The sequence below is a fragment of the Hemitrygon akajei genome, chromosome 19, assembly GCF_048418815.1.
Source record: "Hemitrygon akajei chromosome 19, sHemAka1.3, whole genome shotgun sequence".
NCBI lineage: Eukaryota > Metazoa > Chordata > Chondrichthyes > Myliobatiformes > Dasyatidae > Hemitrygon > Hemitrygon akajei.
Window position 1 is genome coordinate 33,199,377 of NC_133142.1, and position 27,747 is coordinate 33,227,123.

General features: G+C 40.8%; 1 protein-coding gene across 4 annotated transcripts in view; it reads left to right on the forward strand.

Moving 5' to 3' along the window:
- LOC140741862 (chemokine-like protein TAFA-1) overlaps positions 1 to 27,446 on the forward strand; it is a 605,590-nt gene extending 578,144 nt beyond the window's left edge. For all 4 annotated transcript variants that reach the window (XM_073072347.1, XM_073072349.1, XM_073072350.1 and 1 more), the window contains one exon: positions 26,566 to 27,446. In XM_073072347.1, the coding sequence (XP_072928448.1) occupies positions 26,566 to 26,583 (18 nt within the window). In that variant the 3' untranslated portion in view covers positions 26,584 to 27,446. The remainder of the gene's footprint in view (positions 1 to 26,565) is intronic.
- Positions 27,447 to 27,747: the final 301 nt, after the last annotated feature.

Below are 27,747 nucleotides of genomic sequence, written 5' to 3' on the forward strand. Positions count from 1 at the left end.
CTCTCTAAAATCCTAATATACGCCTCAGAGTCAATGGTACCTTCACATACATGCAACTCACCCATGCCGTGGGCACTGATACACCCCCATACCATCACAGATGCTGGCTTTTGCACCTTTCGCTGATAACAATCAGGATGGTCGTTTTCATCTTTGGCACGGAGAACTCAACGCCTGTTTTCTCTGAAAACTAGCTGAAATCTGGACTCATCTGACCACAGCACACGGTTCCACAGTCTTTCAGTCCATCTGAGATGAGCTTGGGCCAAGAGAACTCACCGGTGTTTCTGCATAGAGTTGATGTATGGCTTCCTCCTTGCGTAATACAGTTTCAAGTTGCATTTCTGGATGCAGCGACGGACTGTGTTAAGTGACAATGGTTTTCCAAAGTACTCCTGAGCCCGGGTGGCCATAATTGTCACAGTAGCATGACGGTTTCTTAGGCAGTGCCGAATGAGGGCTCAAAGATCACGCGCATTCAACAGTTGTTTCCGACCTTGCCCTTTCCGACCTTTGCCATTCAGATGTCTCTGAATTCTCTGGATCATTTCATAATATTATGTACTGTAGATGTTGAGAGACCTAAATTCTCTGCAATCTTGCATTGGGAAATGTTCCTTTTGAACTGACTAACAATTCTCTCATGAATTTTGGCACAAAGTGGTGAGCCACGACCCATCCTTGCTTGCAAAGACTGAGCCTTTGATGGACACTATTTTTATACCCAGTCATGATACCTCACCTGCTACCAATTAGCCTGCTTAATGTGGAGCCTTCCAAACTGGTGTTACTTGAATATTCTGTGCACTTTTCAATCTTATTTTAACTCTGTCCCAACTTTTGTTGAGTGTGTTGCAGCCATCAAATTCTAAATTTGTGTATATTTACAAAATACAATTAAGTTGGTCAGTAAAACTATTGAAAATCTTTTCTTTGTACTTTTGTCAGTTAAATAAGGGTTCATGTGAATTAACATATCACAGATTTTTGTTTTTATTGCATTTTGGAAAATATCCCAACTTTTCTGGAAATGGGGTTTGTAAATGTAGAACAAAAGGACCAAAGATTTGGTTTGAACTTCCTGCTCTTGCCTTATTTCCTGCAACCACTGGAAATCCAGTGCATTAGGGATTCAGAGCTGTCACATTTTCACTTCCCATTGCCTGCCCAATCCATTCCCTTTGCCACAACTTGACCTATGTTTTTATTCATCTAAATGGAATGAATATTAAGTTTGGTCCTGCAGCTACTAATCACCTTCTCCAGCAAACCCACACACTGCACTCATCACAACACATGAATTTAGTCACTGGGCTGAGTCATGCTCAATTCAGACCTCCAGATCTCTCCAAGTAAATTCTAGTATGGGTGCATTGTCCAATTATCCTGGGCCTCCCAACACCAAAGCAGGACAGTGAAGTGATGTTAGACCACAATGGTGAACTCAGTCAATCTAGTTATGTTTACTCTTAGTAAAAACAAACTGCTTGGGTAAATGCTAGAACATTTTATTTACAGAATGGCTTTAGCGCAACCATTGACCACTTGCAACCAGCTCATCAATGTCATTTCCAGTTCCAGGCTAAATCGTCCGCATTGCTCACTGGGGACTGATGTCCTATATTATGTACGCACGTAATAACACATTTCCGCACAAAGAAACACAAGCACAATACCGTGTCCTCATAAACCTGCAAGGAACAACAATCCTTTCCAAAAAGACATCTACATTAACTTCATTTGTAATGAGCAAACACAGTCCTTTATTCGTTCAATAACTTTCAGTCAGGCTCTGAGGTGGTTTGTTGATCCTTTTTGGTCTGCTATTTGTTTTCACAGATGTATTGCTTTCATTTGCTGTGCTAATGTTAGAGTCTTTCTGAGAACTCTGATCAACATGTTCACTTTTTTACATCTGCTGGACCCTTGGTGTACTGACAGGTGATGTGTCACGACTATAAGTTGGAGTTTGTGGTGGTAACACAAACATGGTTCCTTCTCAGAAGTATCCCTCACTCCAGCTGGATCTAGTAAGAATGTGGAGCTGCTTCCTGTTGCACATATCCTTGCATGGACCATGTGCCAGAATCGTGATATCAGATTCAAACTTGATGCCAAGGCTTCAGGATTGGTATGCTTTTCACAGTCTTGTAATCATCCTTGGATAGTAGATTCACCTGGGCTCCAGTTTGAATGGAGCCCAGGTGAATCTTATTCACTGGAACAATTCATTCAGCCTTACCAGCACCAGTCTGTAGAGAATCTACAAAGAGTCAAGGAGTCACGGAGAAGTAGCCCCTTCAGCCCATCTAGTCCATTCTGACTACTCCCATCAACCTGTGCCAGGTCCATCACCCTCCATACCCCTACCATCCATGCACCTAACCAAACTTCTCTTAAAAGTTGAAATTGAGCACACGTGCACCACTTGTACTGGCAGATCATTCCACACTCACACGACCCCCTGAATGAAAAAGTTACCCCTCATGTTCACCTTAAGTTTTTCACCTTTCACACTTAAATCATGACATCTGGTTGTAGCCCCACCCAATCTCAGTGGAAAAAGCCTGCTTGCATTTACCCTATCTATACCCCTCACAATGTTGTATACTTCTATCAAATCTCCTCTCAATCTTCTACATTATAAGAAGTACAGTCCTAATTTATTCAATCTTTTCTTTTAATTCAGGTACTCCAGACCCAGCAACATTCTTTTAAATTTTCTCTATACTCCTTCAAACTTGTTTACATCTTTCAGGTAGGTTGGTGGCCAAAACTGCACACAGTTCTCCAAGTTAGGCCTCAACAACTGCATATACAACTTCAAGGTAACATCCCATCTCCTGTACTCAATCTTTTAGCTTATGAAGGTCAATGTGCTTTCTTTATGACCCTATCAACATGTGACACCACTTGCAACAAATTATGGACCTGTAGTCCCAGATACCTTTGTTCTACCACACTCCTCTGTGCCCTACCATTCACTCTGTAAGACACACCCTGGTTAGTCCTACCAAAGTGCAAAACCTCGCACTTGTCTACACTAAATTCCATCTGCCATTTTTCAGCCCGTTTTTCCAGCTGATACACTTCCTTCTGCAAGTCTTTATAGCCTTCCTCGCTGTCCACTACACAGCCAGTCTTGGTATCATCCACAAATTTGCTGATCCAGTTGACCACATTATCAACCAGATTATTGATATATATGACAAATAACAAAGGACCCAGCACCGATCCCTGAGGCACCCCACTAGTCACAGGCCTCTAGTCAGAGAGGCAACCATCTACTACCACTCAGTGGCTTCTCCCACAAAGCCAATGTCTAATCCAATTTACTACAAGCGACTGAAACTTCTTGACCAACTTCCCATGCAGAACCTTGTCAAATGCCTTGGTAAAGTCCATGTAGGCACCATCCATTGCCTTGTCTTCATCAACTTTGCTGATAACTTCCTCAAAAAACTCTATAAAATTGGTTAAATATGACCTACCACTCATGAAGCCATGATGACTACCCTTAATCAGTCCCTGTCTATCCAAATCCCTATATATCCAGTCCCTTAGAATATCTTACAATAACTTTTCCACTACTGATGTCAGACTCACTGCCTTATACTTTCCTGGATTATGTTTAGAACATTTTTTAAACAGCAGAACAACATTGGCTTTCCTCCAGTCCTCCGGAACCTCTCCTGTCACTAAGGATGATCTAAATATCTCACTAAGACCTCAGCAATTTCTACACTTGCCTCCCATATGGTCTGAGGGAACAATTTGTCAGGCCCTGGAGATTTATCTACACAGATTTGCCTCCAGATAGCAAACACCTCCTCCTCTGTAATCTGTACAGGGTCCATGAAGTTGATGCCGCCCTGCCTCACTTCTATAGACTCAGAGTCTGTCTCCTGAGCACATAGAGACGCAAAAATTGTATTTAAGATCTTCCCTGTATGTTTTGTCTCCACACATGGATTACCATTCTGGTCTCCCAGAGGACCAATTTTGTCCCTTGCAATCTTTTTCTCTTAACATATTTATAGAATCATTTAGGTTTCTCCTTCACCTTGTCTGCTACAGCAACTTCATGCCTTCTTTTAGCTCTCCTGATCTCTTTCTTGCATTTCTAACACTTCATAAGCACCTCATTTGTTCCTACCTGCCAATACCTGCTATGCACCTCCTTTTTACTCTTAACCAGGGCCTCAATATCTCTTGAAAACCAAGGTTCCTTAAACTCGTTATCTTTACCTTTTATTCTGACAGGCATACAAGCTTTGTTCTCTCAAAACTGCACTTTTGAAGGCCTCTCACTTACCATATACAACTTTTCCAGAAAACAATCAGTGCCAATCTACACTTGCCAGATCATTTCTGATACCAGCAAAATTAGTCTTCCTTCAATATAGAATCTCAACCCATGGACGTCACCTATCTTTTTACACATTTGCTTTGAAAGTAATGGCATTCTAAGCACTAGATGCAAAGTATTCCCCTACATGAACTTCTGTCACCTGTCCTGTCTCATTCCCTAATACCAGATCAAGTATTGCAGACTTTCTCAGGACTTCTACTTACTGATGAAGGAAACTTTCCTGAACACATTTGACAAACTCTATCCCAGCTGGTCATTTTACAGAATGGATTCCGAGTCAATATGTGGAAAGTTAAAATCTCCTTCTGTAACAACCTGGTGTTTCTTGCACCAGTCAGCACTGTCTTTACAAATCTGTTTCTCTTAATTCCTAGGACTGTTGGGTAGTCTGTAATATAGCCCCATTAACACGGTTATACCTTTCTTATTTCTCATTTCCATCCATAATGCCTCGCTAGATGAGTTATCCAGCCTGTCCTGACTGAGCACTACCCTGACATTTTCCCTGACCAGTAACACCACTCCTCCCCCTTTAAACCCTCCTGCTCTATCATTTCTAAAGCAACAGAACCTCAGAATATTGAGCTGCCAGTCCTATCCTTCCTCCAACCAAGACTCACTAATGGCGACAATGTCATAATTCCAAGTGATGATCAATGCTCTGAACTCATCCACATTTCCCATGATAATTCTTGCATTGAAATATATGCAGCTTTGAACACTAGTCACACCACGCTCAAACGTTTGGTTCCTGATTTTTGTCTGTGGTGTTACCAACATCTGTCTCCACAACCACTTCACTAACTGTTCTGGCATTCTGGTTCCCATCCCCCCTGCAACTCTAGTTTAAACCCCACCATGCAGCATTAGCAAACCTTCCTGCTAGAATATTAGTCTCCTTCCAGTTCAGCTGCAAACTGCCCCTTCTATACAGATCCCACCTTCCCTGGAAGAGAGCCCAATGGTCCAAAAATCTAATGCCTTCCCTCCTACACCAACTCCTTAGCCACATATTAAACTGTATAGACTTTCTAGTTCTGGCCTCACTAGCACATGGCATAGTAGCAATCCTGAGATCACAACCCTGGAAGTCCTGTCCTTTAACATAGCACCTAACTCCTTGAACTCCCTATGCAGAACCTCATCACTTGTCCCACCTGTGCCATTAGTACCTATATGGACCACAGCCTCTGACTGTTCACCTTCTCACTTGAGAATGCTGAGGACTTAATCTGAGATGTCCCGGACCCCGGCACCTGGGAGGTAACATGCCATCTGGGAATCTCATTCTCCCGCACAGAACCGTTTTTATGTTCCCCTAACTAATGAATCCCCTATCACAACAGCACACTCTTCTCCCCTCTTCCCTTCTGAGTCACAGAGCCAGACTCAGTGTCAGAGACCCACTGTGACTTTCTTCTGCTAGGCCATCCCCTCCCAAAGTATCCAAAGTTGTTGGAGGGAATGGCCACAGGGGTACTCTGCACTGTCTCCTTAACCATTTTCCCTTTCCTGACTGTCACCCAGTTTCCTGTGTCCTGCACCTTGGGTGTAACTACCTCTCTATACGACCTACCTATTACCCCTTCAGCCTCCTGAATGGTCCAGTGTTCATCCAGTTCCAGCTCCAAATCCTTAACGTGGTTTGTTAGAAATTGCATCCGTTTGCACTTCTCGTAGTTGTAGTGGTCAGGGACAATGGAGATCTCCCTCCCTTCCCACATCCCACCAGAGGAGCATTCAACTATTCTGCCTGGCATATCTACTGTCTGTCCCAGCTGAGGAAATGTGAAGAATGGAATGAAAAACTCAACCTACAACTTTTCATTTTTTGCTTTCTCTCACTGAAGCCTCTTCTTGCTGAAGCTACAAAGAGTTAAAGCCTCAAAATATCCACTCTAACTCTGTCCACTCCAATGATGGCTGCTGTGCTTGCCCCTGCCTTACTTTAACTTGGTCCTGCAAATCAATCCCAAACGGGTCAGAGCTCCAAAAAGACTGCCTCAAGTTGCTGCCTTTCCCAACTCAGTTAGCAGACCTGAGTGAGATTCCCTCCTCTCAAATCTTCTGATCTCCCTACCAGTCGCTGCAGAATAATGGCTGTGAGTTGCTGCTACTCCATTAGTGAGTCTGAGTGAGATTCCCTCCTCTTAAGCTTCTGATCTCCCGATCAGTTGAATGAAGACTTCCTCCATTTCCTTAGCAAACGTGTGCCCCAACTTTGCAGCACTTTGTTAACTAATTCTGCATTCCACAATTATAGCAGGACGTATCATAAGCAGGACATGTCTTTGGAATGTGTCAACCTCTACATTTGCTGCATTTGCTGTTGGAGCTTTTTGCTTTGGTGTTGCTTTGGGAAATGCCATGTGCTCTGCCCCTCAGTTTTCACGGCATGCAATGTTGCTGTGCATTGCTGTGCAGCGCCTTAGCTTGAGCTCGTGTGGTCTCCGCTGCCCAACACATATCCACAGCTTTTTCTGCGTCAAATCTTTTTCACGGAGCCATCATATCCTGAGCCCATTATCTGGGATTCTATTGATGATTTTTGTCTCTAACTAGGGGGTCTCTCAAATCTTCAAGCTCACAGGACTTACTTAGTGTATGAAGCTTAGCAAAGTATTGGTCAAACCTAACAGCTTGTTTCTGGCCATAACAATTTTTTATCTTGTAACGTTTGATTTTTACTTGGGACAAAATACCCCTCAAATTTTATCACCAGAGTGTCCAATCTATATAAAGACTGTCTCATCAATTTGAAAGCTGTTGTAGATGTTCAAAGCATCTTCACCAATTACATGTGGAAAAATAGATGCTTTCAATTTTTTGTCAGCTCCTCCTGCTCTGCTAGCTGTTAAATATATATTGAATCGTTGCTTGAAGTATTTCCAATTATCAGTTAGATTCCTGGTAAACTGCATAGGTGCAGGAGGACTTAGCTTATCCATGATGGGAATTTTCGGCCTTTCACCTGATTTTTTTTGGTTAATTCAGGAACAACATGCACCCTTACCTCACTGACCATATTTTCTTTTCCCACCGGAACTAGAGCCTCTTTCTCAGTCGCTCATGGTATTCATTTACACTTCGTTTAGACCTCACGCCAACTTCTGACACCAAGGTATGTTTGTTATTAGTGAAGGTAAACAGCATGGGTAAATGTAAGAACATTTTATTTATAGAACAGCTTCAGCTCAACCCTGAGCATATGCGATCAGCTCACCAACATCATTTTGGGTTCAGGGGTGAACCGCCCAGATTGCCCACTGGGAACTGAAGTTCTTTATTATGTACAAACACATTAATACAAACCCCACCCCAGGATTTCCAGATGGCCTTTGACAGAAGACAATGCAGAAGGCAAAGCTACACCCTTGACTCGATAATTTAAATGTCATGTTTGCTTTGCAGAATTGAAATGCTTTGCTTATAAAATGTTTGAAACAATTAGCATCATATCAAAACACTAATGAAAACATTAAGATAGAGTAAATAAACAATTAATAACTAAGCATTTTGATCTCCAGACCAGAAATCTCCATTCAAGTTCCAACCGGATGCAGAGTTTTCAATTCTGCACAGAGTTGGCTTGGTGTGGAATCAGAGGCTGATTCCTTGTGTGACAGGGCTGTGCTGCTGAAATTCATCTGGAGTTCAGCAACAAAGCACATTCTGGCATACTTGTCACTAAGATCACCATAGACTTATTGCAGAGCTGTCCGAGCACAGAATGTGCCTTCCTGTGAGTGGAGCTCCAGCAATTTCCTCCAGAGCTGCGATGCACAGGCACCTTGGTTTGAGTGGAATGGGTGTCCTAGTCAAGCCCCACGCCCCAAGGCTTCACCCAAAGTAGGCCCAGAAAATGGATCCTATTTTTCTGGTCTATACATATCCTTTCAGGCTGAACCATTTACAGATACACCTCTCTCAGCTGAAAAACTTGTGCTCTCTACTAATATTACCGTATAAACTTGCTGAAATGTTGCAAGCCGAACGTCAGACAAATTAAGTATGCACTAACCTAAGCAGCTTGAAGAACCTCCCTCAAATACTTGATTAATAAACTTACAAACTGGAAATGAATTGTCAAGCATTCTCTAAGTTATGCCCAGCTACTTAGACCAATGATTTGAAAAAAGAAGGTTGAAAGTCAAGATTTATTATTATAGTTAGACAAGTCTCCGGACGGTGGTGATACCTAATGTCCTGTGAAAGACTGCAGCATTGGTAATTCTACCTGTTAGGACAACAAATAAATATTATTCAACAATTTGTAAGACTACTGTTTATACTCAGGCATTAGTGTACCTTTGTCTTAAGTGAAAAGATAATTAATGTGGTTTGAACGTGTTTCATTCTAAAATCCAAGCTGTGAAAAAATAGCAAGTGAAGTCCATGATAATTATTAGACTTCCTGTACCCAACATAACAATAATGCATTTTCAGCACTGTACTGTGCTGCAGAGAGACGCAGCTCAACAAAATGAGACACAGCAGGTATCATATTGAAATCCTTTCAGAGGAAGAAGCCTGTTCAACCGAATATTACATGATACTTTATATGCTAAAGATCAAAGGACAACTCTATACTTACAATGTATTTACAATGTTTCTCTTTGAATTACATATAACTTTCACACCTCCTTCTTTGCACCCACACTACAGGCGCCCAATGAATTTTAAACTATCATTTCCAATTAGCTACGGTCCACAGCACTGCCAACTTATTATCCAGAGCTGCATTTTAAATTGAATCTACAGTCCATATTCAGATCTGAAGATTGGTGGCTGAAGTTAATGTTTTGCTATACACCCTGTCCAGAATACGCTCTAAGACATTGAACTGTAGACAACACCTGCAAGTTTATTTATTCCATCACAGCATCTGGCAAGGACAATATTTATTACCTATCTCTAATTGTTGGTGGTGGGGAACCATCTTCTTGTAAGTCTGCTTTCCAGTTTGTAAAGTCACAAACTTAGTAGTGCTAAACAGATATGAGTACATTCAGTGGGCTCAGATGGGGTAATTATATGTTATTTTCCATATTTCTGAGTTCTATCATAGGTTGAAAGTGAACAAGCAGCATTCAGAGTGGCCCTGAGACTCTTGTACCAGGAGCACACAGTAACCCAGCACAAATAGCAGAAGCTCACAAACCACCTACCAGCTAAGGCATCTCTCACACCAGAGTCCGCAGTTTCCACATTGGCTTCCAGGCCTCAGCACAAACAAAACCAGAGTAGAAGTGGGTCATCCTTGATGCATGAAGTAGAGAAAATAAAATAAAACTGCTCCATTTTGACCCAGTAACAGTGACAATGGGGTATAACTATATATAGTTATATGTGCAAGTCAAGATTGTGCACGGTTTTAAGGGATAGAAGTAGATGCTGCCATTTCTGTGCAACTGTCTCTTGTTACTTTTCAGTGGTAGTTCTGGGTATGATTATTTTGGAGAGAGTGTTGAAGAAGCCTTGCTGTGATATTGCAGGATGTTTAACATGGCTCTGACACTTGGAGAGAGTGGATCAAGTGCCATTCAAGTTGTTGGCACTGCATTCCTCCAAGGATGTGAAGGGCATTCCATCACACTCCTGACATGTACCTTGCAGGGGAGTTTTGTAAAGTCAGGAGGTAAGTTACATGCCAGGGGGTATTTCATATTGGGCTTATTTTTCCACTCACCGCAATTAAATGACTAGTCCAATTATATCTCTGGTCAATAACGACCTCCAGGTTGTTGATGGTGTTGAATTTGTCAACGGCAATTCTTTTTCAAAGCACATGTGACAAATAAAACTAACCTTTAAAAATTAAAATAAAACCTTCACCCTTTCAGATCTTGCAATCTTTAAATATCAAGGAGAGATAGTTGGACTTCCCTTAATTGGAATTGTTCATTGCCTGGAACATGTGACTTGTCATTTATCAGCCTAAATATCATTCATTCCCATCCCTTTTACAATTCCACGATCACCATAAGTAATAATAATTTCTCATTTATGAAAATATGGCTGTATTTAATCCCAGTTTGGATTTCAACGTAGATCCTGACCTTTCAATCACAGATATCTGTAACATAATCTTCATGTTGCTGCTATTCCCTTACTGTTGTACATTTTGTAAAGCTGCCAGTATAATCAATAAACTCATATATACTTACTGCACTGGTGAAGAGCATGTTGCTTGGTCAATATAGTGTGCATTCATAAGACATTCAAAGGGTCTGTTGTTATGAACCTATGAAGTGGAATTGCCTCTTGCTCTTATTTTCAATTCAGTATTCATGTGCGGCATATACAGAAGTAACAATTCAGTTGATGTGCGACTTTGCCTGTTTTCATTTTGTAAACTCCTTTTAAATGAACAGACATATTCCAAGATATTTAAAATCTTGCTTCTGTTCAGGACTGCTTGTTAACTCACTTTCCAAATTACAGTGGACAATTAATTGGGACAATTGGGGCTAGTACATTTTGGCCCAATTAAGCAACTTGCCCCCATTAGCCAAACTTAAATGGGAATAGTTAAAAAGGTATGAAAAAGTAACAATTTATGTATTTAAATGAAATGCAGAACAATTTAGAACACTATCAAAGCTACTATTGTACTATAAAATTGTGTATGAGTTCCTAATGCCTATTGATGTAGGGATTTACATATTCTTCTGACTGTACATGAACAAAATCAGCACAGATCCTAGTGCAGATAATGGAATGCGTTCATCCAATGCTGTCTGCGATTGCATTCTCCAAATCTTCATTTTGATTGTAACATTCAAGATGACTGTCGATACCTTCAAATTCTTCATAGTTCATAACCTGTTGAAGTAGTGAAATTATTTCTGTAGCCCCCGGTAAGCCTCAGGCTCGCTCAGCTCACTTCTGTCTAGGGGGATCAGCCTTCGGCCCCGCCAAACTGGGTAATCAGCTGGTGTAGATGCTGTGTGATGTCCCCGCCGCGCCAAATAACAGACAGTACACCATATACAATTAAATAATTACACTTTATAGATCTTACTGGAACTATGTACTTAATAGAGATACAATATAAAAGGAAAAGTAAATGGCGCCAAACTTATCAAAGTCTAACCACTTCATGCACAACCGTTGGAGCTCACTTAATGAAGTCTTCTTGCCACCATTCGATCCCCTCCAACCTTCTCGACCCGCTGCCTGGGACCAACCACTGTGGTCGACCAGACTCTCCACACGAATCTGTCCTCATTTCCTCTCCTCGCCGAAACCCTGGGCCTCAGTCCCCCAATCAGGGTCCGTTCCGTCACCCAGCTTACAACATCGCGTCTTCTCCCTCTAACCCCCTCGCGCTGTCTCCCCAATAGCCCGCACAACACTAGTTTACAGACCCACAAGAAAGAATAACATCTATCCCAATTGGTTAACAAATGAATACAATTCTCAATATCAGTAATTATAACCCAAATAAGCTGCGAGAGAAAGCTCTCTCTCACCAGTTAACATAACAAAGAAGCATTTTTACTTTTAACATAACAAAGAAGCCATTTTATTAGCCTTAGAAGTAACATAAAAAAAGAAACCCCTTACATTTAATTTTCACTCCCGGTCATTTCTGGCAACTCCAAGCCTAAACGCTTGAAACTGCAGTGAACAAAACAGTTCTGAATAGACCTATTGCTTATTTCATGCCAACACAGTGACAAAGATCACAGCTGTTTGAACACAAGCACATGAAACTTACACTATTTAAAAACTGTTCACCAAAGCACAGTGTGGTGTCTCATGGCCACACAAGTGCACACGATTGACGCTAGTTAGAAACTGTTTGGCAAGAGTGTCCTGCTCCAATTAAGTAGCATAGTGTTCCAAATAAATGAAGGGAAACCTAGCTGATTTTTTTTCAATTAGTTTTTATTCTTTAAGAGGTGTCCCAAATAAGCAGCTGCCCCAATTAACCAATGGTCCAATTAACCAGCATCCACTATATTTCATTGTCTTCTGGAATCTGTCCTAGTTGTCTCTCTAACCGGAAGCCTATGACTAGAGTTATGCTGCAGTGATCAGTGCTAGGTAGGTCCTTTGTTGTTTGTCATCCACATCAAGAATCCAGATGATAATATTATAAACAGAATCAGCAGATTTGCAGATGACACCAAGATTGGGGTGGCAGTGGACAGCGAAGAAACCTATCAGAGCTTGCAGCGTGATCTGAACCAGCTAGAAATATGGACTGAAAAATAGCAGATGGAATTTAATGCAATTAAGTGTGAGGTGTTGTATTTTGGGAGAACCAGCCACCATAGGTCTCACACAGTGAGCACTAGGGCACTGAGGGGTGTGGTAGAACAGAAAGATCCAGGAGTACAGTTCCATAATTCCTTAGAAGTTGCATCACAGGTATTTCAAATCATAAAGAAAGCATTTAGCACATAGACCTTCATAATTCAATGTCTTGAGTACAGGACTTGGGGTGTAATGTTAAAATTATATAAGACACTAGTGAAATCTATCTTGGAGTACTGTGTCCTATAACTAAGATTGTCAAATCCCTGCAACATTCTTGCAGACTTTGTCTGCACTTCTTATTTACATCTTTCATATAAGTAGGTGACCAAATCTGGACACAATACTCCAAATTAGACCTCACTAATGTCTTATACATAGAAGATTGAGGGAGGTATACAAATTTATGAGGGGTATAGATAGGGTAAATGCAAGCAGGTTTTTTTCACTGATGTGCAAGACTACAAGAGTTCATGGGTTAAGGGTGAGAGGTTAAATGTTTAAAGGGAACACGAGGGGGAATTTCTTCACTCAGAGGGCAACGAGAGTGTGGAACAATGTGCTAGTGCATGTGGTGGATGCAAGGTCTATTTCAACTTTTAAGAGCAATTTGGATAGATACATGGATGGAGAGGGTATGGAGTGTTACGATCAGGGTGCAGATTAAAGGTTCAGCATCAACTAGATGGGCCAAAGGGCCTGTTTCTGTGCTATAGTGCTCTAAGACTACAACTCTAACATTTTTATCACTTTTTTATATTAGTGATTTTACATGATATAGTTGTGGCATGCATTTTATTTTCCTGCAGTTTATCCACTATGCTTCCTGCTTATGACTCTCTAGGATCCCATCACTTTAGAAGCATTATTTATCTAATTTCTTGACAGCTGTACCTTTGTCTGTTTTTAATGTAAGTTTCATGTTTGATCTATTTATGAGGCACGTTCAGATGGGCACCACGGTAGTGTAGCGGTTTGCACGACACTATTACAGCTCAGGGTGTTCCGGAGTTCAGAGTTCAACTCCGGTGAAAGGAGTCTCTGTACATCCTCCCTGGGGAATGATTGAGTTTTCTCCAGGTCCTCCAGTTTCTTCCCGTGGTCCAAAGATAGATTAATTGGTTATTTTAAACTGTCCCGCTAATAGGTTAGGGTTAGTCAGATTGTCGGGGGTTTCTGGCTTGAAGGCCCGAAGGAACCTACTCCCTACTGTATCACTAGATAAAAATATAAATAATAAAAAAGAAACCTCAGGAAAGTGGGCTATAGAAAAAGAAATCTGCCACCACCCATGTTCAGCACAATAGCCAGTACAGTTGCAATTGAGAGTTGTTCATCAATAAATGTTAAAATTACACTACCTACCTTTCTAAGTACCATTACTGCTGATGCCACATTCCATTGGATGGTTAAAAAACAAAATTGCAGGTATTACTATCAGGCACTGGACCACTCTGGTTCACAACCTAGAGACTCACTTTCAAGCTCTCTAGAACTCATGTTCTCAGTATTATTTATTATTATGATTTTTTATTTTTTCTCAGCTTAAGCTTGTAAAACCTAAGGTACAGGCATAGCCAAGCACACTCATTTCCCAATTGCTAAGAACGATGATGATTATTATAATCGTTGTGTTTGCACTGATTGTCTTCTTTCATGGGTTGTTTGTCTGTCCTTGTGTGTAGCTTTTCATTGATTCTATTGCACTTCTTTGACCTATGATGAATACCTATAAAAAAATGAATCACAGGGTAATATATGGTGACATATAGGTACTTCGATAATAAATCAACTTTGAATTTTGAAGTTTGAAAATCTGAAAAAAAAATCTGCTGGAAACATTCAACAGGCCGAGCTGCTTCTGTTGGAAAGAGTCAAAAACTCAGATTGGGGAACTTTTGTCAGCATTGTAATCATTTAAAACTGGATATGTACAGTATGGAGATACATATACATTCATTCTGACTAATCTGTTTACAAATGTTGACCCTTCGTCTGTATCCCAGCAAGTTAGTTTTTTAGTTTTTCTATTGTTGGCTTAGATTAAATGTTAATGTTCGAAATTCAACTTCTTTAGATGAATTTTTTATGCAAATCTGGATTACCATTTTCAAAGGTTCAAAGGTTCATTTATTATCCAAGTGTACAACTCTGAAATTCTCCTTTTCCAGATAGCCATGAAACCAAGAAAGAAAAGAACAGCCACACTATCATCAACCCCCAAATCCCCGTACCCCGCACAGTAAAAAAGAGAAAGTTTGGGCAAAAAACACAAAATATAAAAAGCTATAAGACTGAAAAAGTAGTCTATAACCTATCTATATCTAAAACACAGAACACCTGGGTAACATTCTCTGGGCCCAGCGACAGGCTCTTCCTTCTCCGTAGAAGAGCAATCCTACCAGCAATCTTTATATTTATCTTTATTCTCCAAATGGCAATTAATATGTATTCTCTTGTGTACTGTAGCCCCAATGGAAAGGCTGCAAGTATAAACAGCTTGACATTTGTTAAAAATAATCCTGACAATATTGTGCAAGTAAGGAAAGAATGCAGAACTATTCAACTGCAGGATTTGGCTGCCAATCATTTTAGATGTGTTCTTCCCTTTTCCACAGATGAAGAAAACATGCTCATCTGTTTGTGGGCCTAGCTGACATCTTACAATATTTTGATATAAAGATGCGCACTTCTGATTTCTGGTCACTCAAATCGTGCACTGATTCCAAGGAAATAGTCCAAAAGAAGTGTTGCTTGGGGATTGATATCATGAGGATTATTCTTATTCAAGAGAGCCAAGTTGAATTTTTTTTTACTAGTAAATGTTCTAAAGAGGTTTCCGCTGTGGAAAACAAGATCAGTTTTAAATATGTAACACTGATAAAAACAGCCTTACACGTCTAAATTTCCATGCGACTGAATGCTGTGTTCAACAGCATAAAATATAAAATTCCAGGATAAGCAGTTTATTCTTAGCATTACCAAATGGTATGAACTTTTAAAGGATAAATTCTTATACTCGTTAGAGTTTAGAAACATGAGAGAAGATTCTGTGAAGGTTTGACTGAGTGGATACTTAGGGGATGTATCCCCTTGCAAGAGAATTTAAAACTAAGGGCCAGTTTCAGAATAAGTGATTATCTGTTGAAAACTAAGATCAGGGGAACTTCTTCTCTTAGAGGGTGTTGGAGTTGCTTATCCAGGAAGCCAGATTCATTGAAGTCAAAGTTATGGGAAATAGGCAAGAAAGTAGAGCTAAGGTCAAGATCTAATTAGACAACATCTCATTGGATGGCAGAGCATGCTCAAGGACTGTACAACTTATCCCTGCCTTTAATATGTTCTTATGCTAAGCAGTTCTGGAGTTGGAGCTAGAATGGCCAGCCATTGACTCTTCCTCTCTGTGGGATCTACGGTAACATGGATTAGCTGACTTCGAGTAACACCATTTGGACTATATACACAAGGAAATCCAGAGTAACACACACAAAATGCTGGAGTAACTCAGCAGATCGTCAACATCTATGGTGAAGAATAAAGAGTTGACTCTTCTGACTGAGACCCTCATCAGGACTGGAAAGGACAGGAGAAAAAAGCAGAAGAAGAAGATGGTGGAGGAGAAGGACTATAAGATGGAAGGGACCATTGGGACTATCTAGGTGGCAGTGATGGGATGCCAATCTGTGTTACTATGAAGGAAGATGATAGATTCTGTCTCCATAGAATCACTGTCATGTGATTCAGCACAGCAAGAATTCTAGTAATCTAGTAGATGATAATTTCCTGTCTCTGTATGGTCATTTGAACACTGACATCCAAACCCATGTCATCATCTACCTGAGCTTACCTGGCAGAATGGTGAGCTAGCATTACTGAATTCTGAATTTCCATCATAACAACCAGACTTCAGCTCATGCTGCAAAATGCTGCGATGTCAGATGCTGCAATATGGTTGGGCCCAGTATACCACTGGAGTACACCATTACTCCCATATCAGGAAGAATGGCCTCAAAGTTCCTCAGAAGTTTAATGCTGTGTTCCATAGAGGTTCCCAACCTTTTTTATGCAATGGACCAATACCATTAAGCAAGGCAGTTCATGGACCCGAGGTTGGGAACCCTTCTAGCAGGATCTTGTTTCAGATTTCATAGTCAAAGGCCCAACACATACATTATCAGGACCCCTTCATTTCCATTTGCTGATATTACATTTGAGGTTGCTTCAATTTTCACAGTGTGTCAGTGTGTATGCTGGTGTCTCATTAACAGGTGATATGACTTACTCTGTCTCCTATGCCCAGATTGTAGTTCTGAGCTATCTGAAATTAGACCATAAGACATAGAAGTATAATTAGGCCATTCAGCCCATCGAGTCTGCTCTGCCATTCCATCGTGGTTCTTCTATGTAAGGTGTAAGGGTAGACTTGTACAGGAGTAGAACTGAAAGGAAAATAACAGGTGTCTGATTATGTTATCTGCAGTTTTTAGATAAGAGACTGTGAATGAAGCAAAAGTGAAATACAATTAAAAACAAATAGGTTGTAAATAGCAATCTTATCTTTACCTGCAGTGTGCTTCTTGAAATTAAAGTGAAGTGTTATTGTAATGATTAAAAGATATGATGCAAACTAAGGGATACATTTTCCAAGATACTGCAGGATTAACTGAGTGCTCTGTCCTCACCAACAACCTCTGGCTCATTGCAACCATGGATACCATAACATATGGCAGATAAGGGTTCCTTCACAGGGAGGGAAGGTGGTAACTTTATGTGTCTTTATCTGTCCTTGAAGGTTAGCCACTGGTACCCTGACTTCAAAGAGGATAGGGTGAAAGCCAGCGAGGGCCAAACATGTGTTTGGAAGAGGAGAATGTGGTCAAATAGCTGCCAGTGGGTGCACCAGTACTCAGTGTGGGTGGTCACAGCAAGTGAAAGTTGGGCCCAGACTCCTATGGCTAGAGTTTGTTGAGGATAGTATGGGTGATGGATGTGTGATGTAATAAACAGTGAGACAAGCTAATGATGCATTAAATGGCATATTGGCATTTGAAGATGTCTTCATTGACTGTTAGATCTTTAGCTATCATGTAATCAATTGGACCCTGATCCTAAAGACTTAAATCCTACCATTGGTCTTCACAGTTGTCAGCTGTTCTGCCTTTTAAAGTGTGTCTATTCCCATTGGGACTGATCGCCTCCGCATCCTGCACCAGTGCCTCCCATGCAGAGCCTTTTTCTCTTCAACAGATTTTCACCTGCAGTTGCAAACACATTATGTCATGTCGGTGCACAACTACGTATCGATTAAATAAAAAAACACACGTGGCGGGGGGGGGGGGGGGAGAGAGATAGAGAGAGAGAGAAATGTGCTTGCATAAATAATAGATCAATGCGTGTGGGTAAATTATAGATCAATGCACGTGCGCGGACGACGGATCAATACTAGTGCTAAGGGAGTTATTGCTCTAAAAGAACTAGATCCATACATTACACTTCCTCCCCCTTTAGATTGATGCAACATAAAACAGTATATGTATAAAACATTCAATTTCCATTTTGTAAACCATACTCCAAATAAACATGCTTTCACAATAACAGTCCATAACTAACTTCAGTAAACTAAAGATTCAGTCTTTTGGGTGGTACTCTGTTTCTTTCCGGATCGCGCCTCTGGATCAAATCTGAGTGACATCAGATTTGGTAAGAGTCTTGTCTAAGATAACGTTCTCGGTTGCCGGTGTCACATTGCTGTCAGTGACATTTTCATCACTGAGGAGTAAGTCTGGTGGCTGTAAAGAGTCCATCTTGTTAGATGTAAACGACTCAGGTGTATTCTTCAGTTGAGCATCCAGTATCTGGTCCACATGACATCTCCATGTATGATCTCCGACATCTACTGTGTACATCAGTGGTCCAGTTCTTATAGCTATCATACTGTTTGTCCTTTTGTCTTCTCAGTAATCATGGACTAGGACTTCCAGTCCAATCTCAAAGCTCCTCAATGTTTATTCTGCACTTCCCTCAATAGATCTGCTTTCTGGAAGTCTATGCGAGATCTCAGATTTCTGCTCATGAATAGCATTGCAGGTGTTTGATTTGTCATCGCATGAACAAAGTTCCGATACTCATAAAGGAAATTGTCCACCTTGTGCTGTAGAGGAACGTCTTCCTTGTCGATAGCTTTAGTGCACTTCTTAAATGTTTGGATAATCCTTTCAGACAACCCATTCTTTGCTGTTTGGTAAGGAGCTGACTTGAAATATCTGATGCCATTTCTGTCCTGAACATTCAGAATTCTTCGAATATGTATTGTGGTCCATTGTCACTCACAATTTGTTCTGGCAAACCATTTCTGGCAAAGGTGGTCATCAGAGTGGAGACAGCCTTTGCTGAGCAGGTTGATTTTATTAGTATAACCTCCAGCCATTCTGAATGAGCATCCACAGCAATCAGAAACATGGAGTCCAGCAAAGTCAATATGTTACTCTTTGCCATGGTGATGACGGCCACTACCATGGGTGTAGCAGTGACTATCAGGGTGCGTTTTGAACTTCTTGGCATCCCGAACAGCATCTGACCAAGTCATCAAACTGTTTATCTATTCCCAGCCACCACACGTGACTCCCTAAAAGAAATTTGAACCTGACTGTATCCAGGTGTCCTTCATGCAGTTTCTGTAACACTCTGGTGCACAGTTTAGAGGGAACCAGAACATGAGATCCACACATCAGTGTTCTTTCACATATCAACAGTTGGTCTTGACTCACTGAGAACTCTGGAAACATAGAGTTACCATGAGCTGGCCATGGTGATGTCATAGACTTTTGACAATGTTGGGTCTTTCCGTGTTTCTCGTTGTATTTACAAACTTGTTACCGACAACTGATCCACCAACCCTGTGTCACACCATTGCTGTGTCACTTCTGCTGGGTCACAGTATTAAGGATTTTCTTCTTCAGTTGCCAGCAGTGGAAGACATGACAAGCCATCAGCATTGCTGTGTTGTTTGGTGCCCTTGAACCCTATGTCATAAGAGTGGGTTCCTAGGAACATTGGAACCAGGTAGCAGACATCACTGGAATTTCCTTCCTGGGACTGAAAATGGACACAAGGGACTGGTGATCATTACTAATGTAACCTTTTGTCTGTAGAGTTAGTAGTGGAACTTCTTTATTCTCCATACTGAAGTTAGAGCCCCTTGGTCAATCTGTGCATAGTTGTGTTTTGCGTCAGCAGCGATGTTGAAGCAAACACAATTGGACGTTCAGATTCATCTTTCATTGTGTGTGACAAAATAGCTCCAATGCCATAAGGGGATGCATCACACGCCAGTCTGATGGGCACTGATGGATCATAATGGGTGACCATTACATCAGATATTATTAGTCTCTTTGATTTCTTGAATGCTCTTTCACATCTTTCTGACCATTCCCATTTTGCTCCTGTCTGCAACAGTGCATTCAATAGATGCTGTACTGTAGCAATAGAAACATAGAAAACCTACAGCAAAGTACAAGCTCTGTGGCCCACAACGCTGTGCCAAACATGCCCTTACCTTAGAACTACCTAGGCTTACCCATAGCCCTCTATTTTCCTAAGCTCCATGTATCCATCCAGGAGTCTCTTAAAAGACCCTATCATATCCGCCTCCACCAGCACTGCCGGCAGCCCATTCCACGCACTCACCACTCTCTGCGAAAAAAACTTGCCCCTGACATCTCCTCTGTACCTACTTCCAAGCACCTTAAAACTATGCCCTCTCGTGCTAGCCATTTCAGCCCCAGGAAGAAGCCTCTCACTATCCATATGATTAATGCCTCTCATCATCTTGTACACCTCTATCAGGTCACCTCTCATCCCCCGTCGCTCCAAGAAGAAAAGGCCAAGTTCACTCAACCTATTCTCATAAGGCATGCTCCCCAATCCAGGTAACGTCCTTGTAAATCTCCTCTGCACCCTTTCTATAGTTTCCACATCCTTCCCACAGTGAAGTGATCAGAACTGAGCACAGTACTCCAAGTGGAGTCTGACCAGGGTCCTATATAGCTGCAACTTTACCTGTTTGTGAGAAACTGGTGGTAGGAGTTTACAAGGCTCAAGTATGACCTGAGTTGTGACACATTTTCCAGTTTGGGTGCCTGTAGTACTGCTTCAATCTTCTCTTGTGTCTTATGTAAGCCATGCTTGTTAATGGCATATCCATTCTTGAAAAACTCATATTTCTCTCTCTTCGTGCGTAGACCATATTCACTCAACCTGGTAAGCACTTTACCAAAATTCTGAAGGTGCCTTCATCATTGCCTGTCATGATGAAGTCATCAAGGTAACATTGTGTTCCTGGGGTATCTTGGAGTATTTGATCCATTGCTCTTTGCCAACTGCTGAAGCTGATGCGGTGCCAAAGATGAAACGATTATACTGGATGGAGCAGTCCCGTGTGAGCATTGATTGTGAGGAAATTTCTGCCTGTCAACAGTTTTGGGTCCCATATCTCAGAAAAGATGTGTTGACATTGGAGAGAGTTCACGAGGATGATTCCAGGAATGAAGGGGTTAACAGATAAGGAGCATTTGGCAGCTTTGAGCCTGTACTCACTGGAATTTAGAAGAATGCGTGGGGATCTCATTGAAAATTACCGAATGTTGAAAGGACTAGATAGGGTGGATGGGGAGAGGATGTTTCCTGTGGTGGGGTTATCCAGAACTAGAGAGCACAGCCTCAAAGTTGAGGGGTGACCCTTTAGAACAGAGGTAAGAAGGAATTGTTTTTAGCTAGAGAGTAGTAAATCTGTGGAATGCTGTGCCACAGACTGCAGTGGAGGCCAAGCCCATGAGTATATTTAATGCAGAAGTTGATAGTTTCCTGATCAGTCAGGGCATCAAAGAATATGGCGAGAAGGCAGGTGTATGGGGATCAACCATGATGGAATGGTGGAGCAGACTCAATGGGCTGAATGGCCTGATTCTGTTCCTATGTCTAATGATCTTATAAGCTCTGCGAGTGGGAATAAAGGGAGCCTTTTCTGGTTGGCTGCCAGTGACTACTGGTGTTCCTCAGCAGTCAGTATTGGGACCACTAATTTTCACATTGTTTCTCAATGATTTGCATAATGAAATTGATGGTTTTGTGGCAAAGTTTGCAGATGATGTAACAATAGGTGGAGGGGTAGGTAGTGCTGAGGAAGCAATGCAATTGCAGCAGAACTTAGACAAACTGGAACAATGGGCAAAAAAGTGGCAGATAGAACACAGTGTTGGAAAATGTAAGATAATACATTTTGGTGAAAGGTGCAGACTATTATCTAAATTGGGAGAAGGTTCAAACATCAGAGGCGCAGAGGGACTTAGGAGTCCTTGTGCAAGACTTCCAGAAGATTAATTCACAGGTTGAGTCCGTGGTAAAGAAGGTAAATGCAATATTGGCATTTATTTCAAGGGGAATAGAATATAAAAGCAAGGAAGAATATAATGCTGAAGCTTTATAAGACACTAGTCAGGCCACACTTGGAGTATTATCAACAGTGTTGGGCCCCGTATGTCAGAAAGGATTCCAGAGGAGATTCACGGGGATGATTCCGGGAATGAATGGGAGCATATGAGGAGCATTTGGCAGCTTTGGGCCTGTACTCACTGGAATTTAGAAGAATACGAGGGGATCTCATTGAAACCTACCAAATGTTGAAAGGACTAGATAGGGTGGATTGAGGGGTGATCTTTTAGAACAGAGGTAAGGAGGAATTTCTTTAGCCAGAGGGTAGTGAATCTGTGCAATACTCTGCCACAGACTGTGGTGGAGGCCAAGCCCACAGGTATATTTAAGGTGGAAGTTGATAGTTTCCTGATCGGTCATGGTATCAAAGGTTATGGCAAGAGTGCAGGTATAGAGGGTTGAAAGGGATCCAGGATCAGTCATGATGGAATAATGAAACAGACTCGGTGGAATGAATAGTCTAATTCTGCTCAGAAATGGAGATGGTTTAGACTCCTTAATCTTCATTTATAGATAGATTTGTGACAAGTCAATCTTTGAAAACCTCTCTCAGCCTGCCAAAGATGCAAAAATGTCTTCTATTCATGGCAGGGGATACTGCACAGTACACAGCACCAGGTTGATGCTCACTATGAAATCCCACATATGCCCTCCCTTTCTTGATCACTGGGGCAATAGGCCTGGCCTAATCACACCACAAAACCTTGGAGAGAATTCCAGATGCCTCCAAGCACTGCAGTTCAGCATCCACTTTAAAACATAGTGCATAAGGTACAGGATTTATGGAATATTGGTGTTGCTGCCTCATTCAATTCAATTCTAGCCTTCACGCCTTTGCACTTACCAGTTCGCTTCTCAGACAGCTTCTCATTAGCATTAAGTCGCTGTGGCTGTCTCTGGTCAGAGCTACCATTTGGGCTGCCATTTCCTGTTGATGTCACATTGAGAGCTTTGATTGAGTGTCAGTCTAGTTGGATTTTTCTCAACCATTCACGTCCAAAAAGTGCTGGCTCTCCACTTTCAAAACATAAAGCACTAACTGCTGTGTTTGGCCTCTGTACATCACATTCACCTTCAGTTTGCTTTTGAGAGACACTTTTTCACCTGTGTAGGTCTTTAGTATCATTGAGGTCTTCCCTAATGGTAGCTTAGAAAACAGTCTGTTGGAATTATCCCCTGGAATTATTGACAAAGCTGATCCTATATCCAGCTCCACTTTTAGTTTTACAGTAGACATCTATTGTGATCCATATGATTTTGTGATCTGCTTCAGTAATGCTATACAATTCAAGGCATGATAGCTCATCTTTGTCAGACCCTGTGTTGTCTGATTCTGTTTGATGTTTGGTCACGTTATGCACTTGCTTAGTTTTGTGTTTGAAACTTATCACTCAATTGTGCTTTTTGTCTGCCTTGCACACTCTCTATATAACCTTGCCCGTGACACTTACTGCAAACTTTTTCTTTAAACCGGCAGTCATTTGCATCATGGGGGGATTTGCCACATCAATAACATTTTTGGCTTTTTGCAACATTTTGTGTGTTTCACATTCTAACCTCTTTTTCTGTAGTTCTTTTGCAGCTTCATATTGCAATGGTCAATGCCCATTCTAAGGTTAGGTCTCTTTCTGCCAGTAGGCTCTTTCGAGTGCTTTGACCATGCATGCCACATACTAGCCTGTCCCTTAATGCATCAGAAAGTCCACTTCTAAAGTCACAGCACTGTGAAAGTTTGCGCAGTTCTGCAATGTATTCGGAAATGCTTTCATCCTTTGAGAAATCATTTGTAAAATCTAAATTTATCAGCTATTACCAACAGTTTAGGGCTCAAGTGATTTTGAAAAAATGTAGCAATTTCATCTAATGTCTTGCTTGCTGGCTTTTCAGAGGTTACTAAGTGTTGTAAAAGACTGTACGTCTTGCACTCATTAAGCTAAGAAGTGCGTGGGACTTGCTTTAGCTCAACCACATTGTTTGCCTTACAATACAGTTCAACACTCTTGGTATACAATTCCCAGCCTTCATTAGCGCCATCAAGTTCGTCAACTTTCCTGACTGAAGCCACTGCCACATTATTTTCACTTTAACTTTGCTAGTTGTGTCTTTCACTATGTACTTGGCAGTGTACTCACACACCACTTTGTTAGCATCAGTGTCCCATACTTAGTCGGCAATTTCCTGTGTCTGTGCGCAAATGCTTATCAATTAAATAAAAGCACATGCATGGAAGGTGGCTTTAAATGATCATACATGGTGCTAAGGGGAGACTTTGCTCTAAACGAAATAGATCCCTAGAGTACACATCACATTTCCTATCTCAAAATGCGGAGTAGCTCAAAGTGATGCTAGCGACTCACAAATTCGACTATCCCTGCTGAGGCACTCAGGCAATCAGCGATTCAGTTAATGATGGCTGGATGCTAAAATCAGTAGACCAAGCAGGCTGCACAAATGTGTTGTAGGTCAAATTAGCACATGTTAATTGCATATCAAAATTCCAGTCCTTTTTTTTTGAGGGGCTATCCAGTTTGAACCTCGAAGTAATAAGTGGAAACAAAAAAATAGTAATTATGAGCAGCACACAGGGTAAAATAATGGTCTATTAAAGTAGCTAGCTACAGGGCACAGGAAGTATTTGTAAATCTCATTTCATTTTTGCTTTTGGGGAACTTGTCATCCCATTAATCCTTTATTAATTATAATATTCTCCACCACCAAAGGAGTCCAGCCCTAGTTAATGTCACAAGCTGCATTAAGTATAAAAATAATAGGTGTGATTGCATATAAGTAAGCTGTTAACTGTTTGATGAAAATATGGCCAAACGATTTGCACCATGAACTATTTGCACTTTTCTCCTTTGGATTCCAACCTTCTCTTACGCTAAGAATTTAAGAAATTTAAAGTGAATGGTGGGCATCAGGGCACCACATAACTCTTCCCAGAATGAAGCACAAGTAAATCTTTGACTAGTTATAAGTCATTCTGACTGGTTATAAGTCATTGAAAATAGAAGCCTTTAGATATAATGCAACTAAGCTGGTGTTATGGAAATAGTTTACAGGTACATCTGCTCCTGATTATTGAACTCCAAGTCAGCAAAGTCAAAAGATAACTGTGTCATTTTTAAAAATTTGACCCTCATACCTTTCTTCATTAATCTTAAAGCAATGAATGATGCAATATTGACGGAGATAGCCAGTATTATGTTCATTATTACAACCATTTTTAGTGTGCTGAGTTATTATCAGAACTACCAAACAGACTTTGGAGGTATCGCAGTGAGATGAAAAGAATAATGAAACACAATGAATATATTCAGTTCATAGATCTCTGGTGTACATTTATTGCTGCTCTTTAACTGTACTGTATAGTTGGTAACCATCATTTACATATTGAACATCAAGGGGCTGAGATTCAATAGTTTGATATTTATTATGGACAAGAAGGCTGTGAAATTCTTCAGAGGACTTTATGTTCCATTATCGTAACTATCAGATAAATGATAGAAATATTATTTACCTTGCTCCCTATCCCCACCAATAAAATTTATTTTCTGCTCCCTGGGCATTATGGAGGAGAACTGAAGCACGCTGAATAATGCGCTGGTTTTTAAAACATTCCATTAGTGGGAAGAGTCTAGGACCAGAAGGCACAGCCTCAGAATAGAAGGACGTCCCTTTAGAACAGAGATGAGGAGGAATTTCAATAACCAGAGGGTGGAATTTATTGCCACAGAAGGATGAGGAGGCCAAGTTATTGGGTATATTTAATACAGAGTTTGAAAGATTCTAGTAAGGGTCTCAAGACTTATGGGGAGGAGGTAGGAGAATGGGGTTGACTGGGAAAATAAATCAGCCATGATGGAATGGTGGAGCAGACTTGATGGGCTGAAGACCCAAATTCTGCTGCTATGTTTTATGGGCTTATGTGTATGAAGCTCTTTTATCTGTGATTTTATCATCAATTGTGGGTCAACTTTTCTTAAAATGGGAGAATTTTATGTGAAGATTTTTACATCATTGTTACCAATGTCCACTCGTGCAATTGCTAGCCTGAGATCTTGTGATTGTATATGAATTCTCCAGCAACAGTAGCAGCCGTTTAACGGTACAATAACTTAATCTTAAATTTCTCCGAACATCATAAATAAAATGGGTCATTAGCTGCTGCGGATAATTTTCAACTTCTTCATCTTGAATACTTGCTGTAGAAATATCCATTTATTCCTTTCTTTTGATTTAAGTACAAGGGAAAATCTAATAGTTTTATAAAGACTGTCTGACTCACTGTTCTCCATTTCAGCAGCCCTGTTTGTCTGTGTTACTATAAAGTCATTAACTTAAACCAGCAAATAATTTAACCTATATTAAAATAAAGCAGATAATTGTTTACCCTCAGTGAAAAGCTTATGAATTCTCTTTTCTATTGATTTATTTAGATCCATCCACGAACCTAAAATCTGGACTCCATACTATGCTCAAAGATCCTAGATGGAAGACAGCCATTATGAAGGACAGTAAGTTGAATCACTGAAGTCACATCAGAATTTACTATGTAAAAGTGAAATACTACCAGAAGCATTCCTGGGCCACCTGACCTGAACACGGTACTTGCACAATGACTGCTCTTCTTTCTTACTGATGATGGTGCATAGACAATGTAAACTCTGTCTTTATTCAGTGAGTTACAACAACATCAAATACTCAATGATCTTGGGTGTTGACCTTTTACACTGGAATTCTTCAACACAATGCAACTTTTACATCCTTCGTTGACGCTTTCCCTTTGATCTGGCACTGTCCGCCCAAAGAAGCAAGTTGCCAAGGAGTTCAGACAGCTCCTATTGTCAGCAGGTATACATTGCCGACTGAATATATTAAATTCTATTTCAGAAGAGATATTACAGATAAAGAGCCTGAAATAGGAAAGAGCCTGCTTTATTTCCAGAGAATATGCAGTCCAATTCTGCAATCAATTACAGCCATTTCTATAACTCCCATATGGTTCCATCAAGCACTAATAGCACGCTGGCTTTGCTCAATATACTCTGTCTGACCAGATGACAATGATATGAACAACTGCACAAAATTCACACCTGACCTTCACATGGAATGCTGAAAAGAACTCGTTCCAGCCTTTCCAGATGTAAAGCAGCAAGGTTATAACCATAAGATGCTGATGTGCAGTGACAGTACCAGTTACTTTGCGTGGTCATTGTAATACATGGGTTTCTCTCTTTGTATTCAAGAGAGTTGTACATACGTCTGATTACTTTGTATTATTAGTATGGTCTACAGTAAATTAAACTGTTTACTCTTATGGTGGCTGCTCATTTTTATTAGCAGATCAAAAAAGTAATTACCTTAAACTTGAAGCTTGCAGGAAGCTTGAATGTGCAATAAATGATGCACTATTCACTGAATCACATCAGAGAGAGTCAACCTACATCAAAGTAACTTAAAGCTGATTGAAATGATTGAACTGGGAACATCTGATGGTGCTTCGTTCACCCAATGCATTTACCGGAGCTATTTTGCTTACTAGAAAGATGATGTCCTGTGTGACATTTGTATTGTAAAACATCAGAAAGCACATTTGTTGAAACAATGCTCCTTGCAGT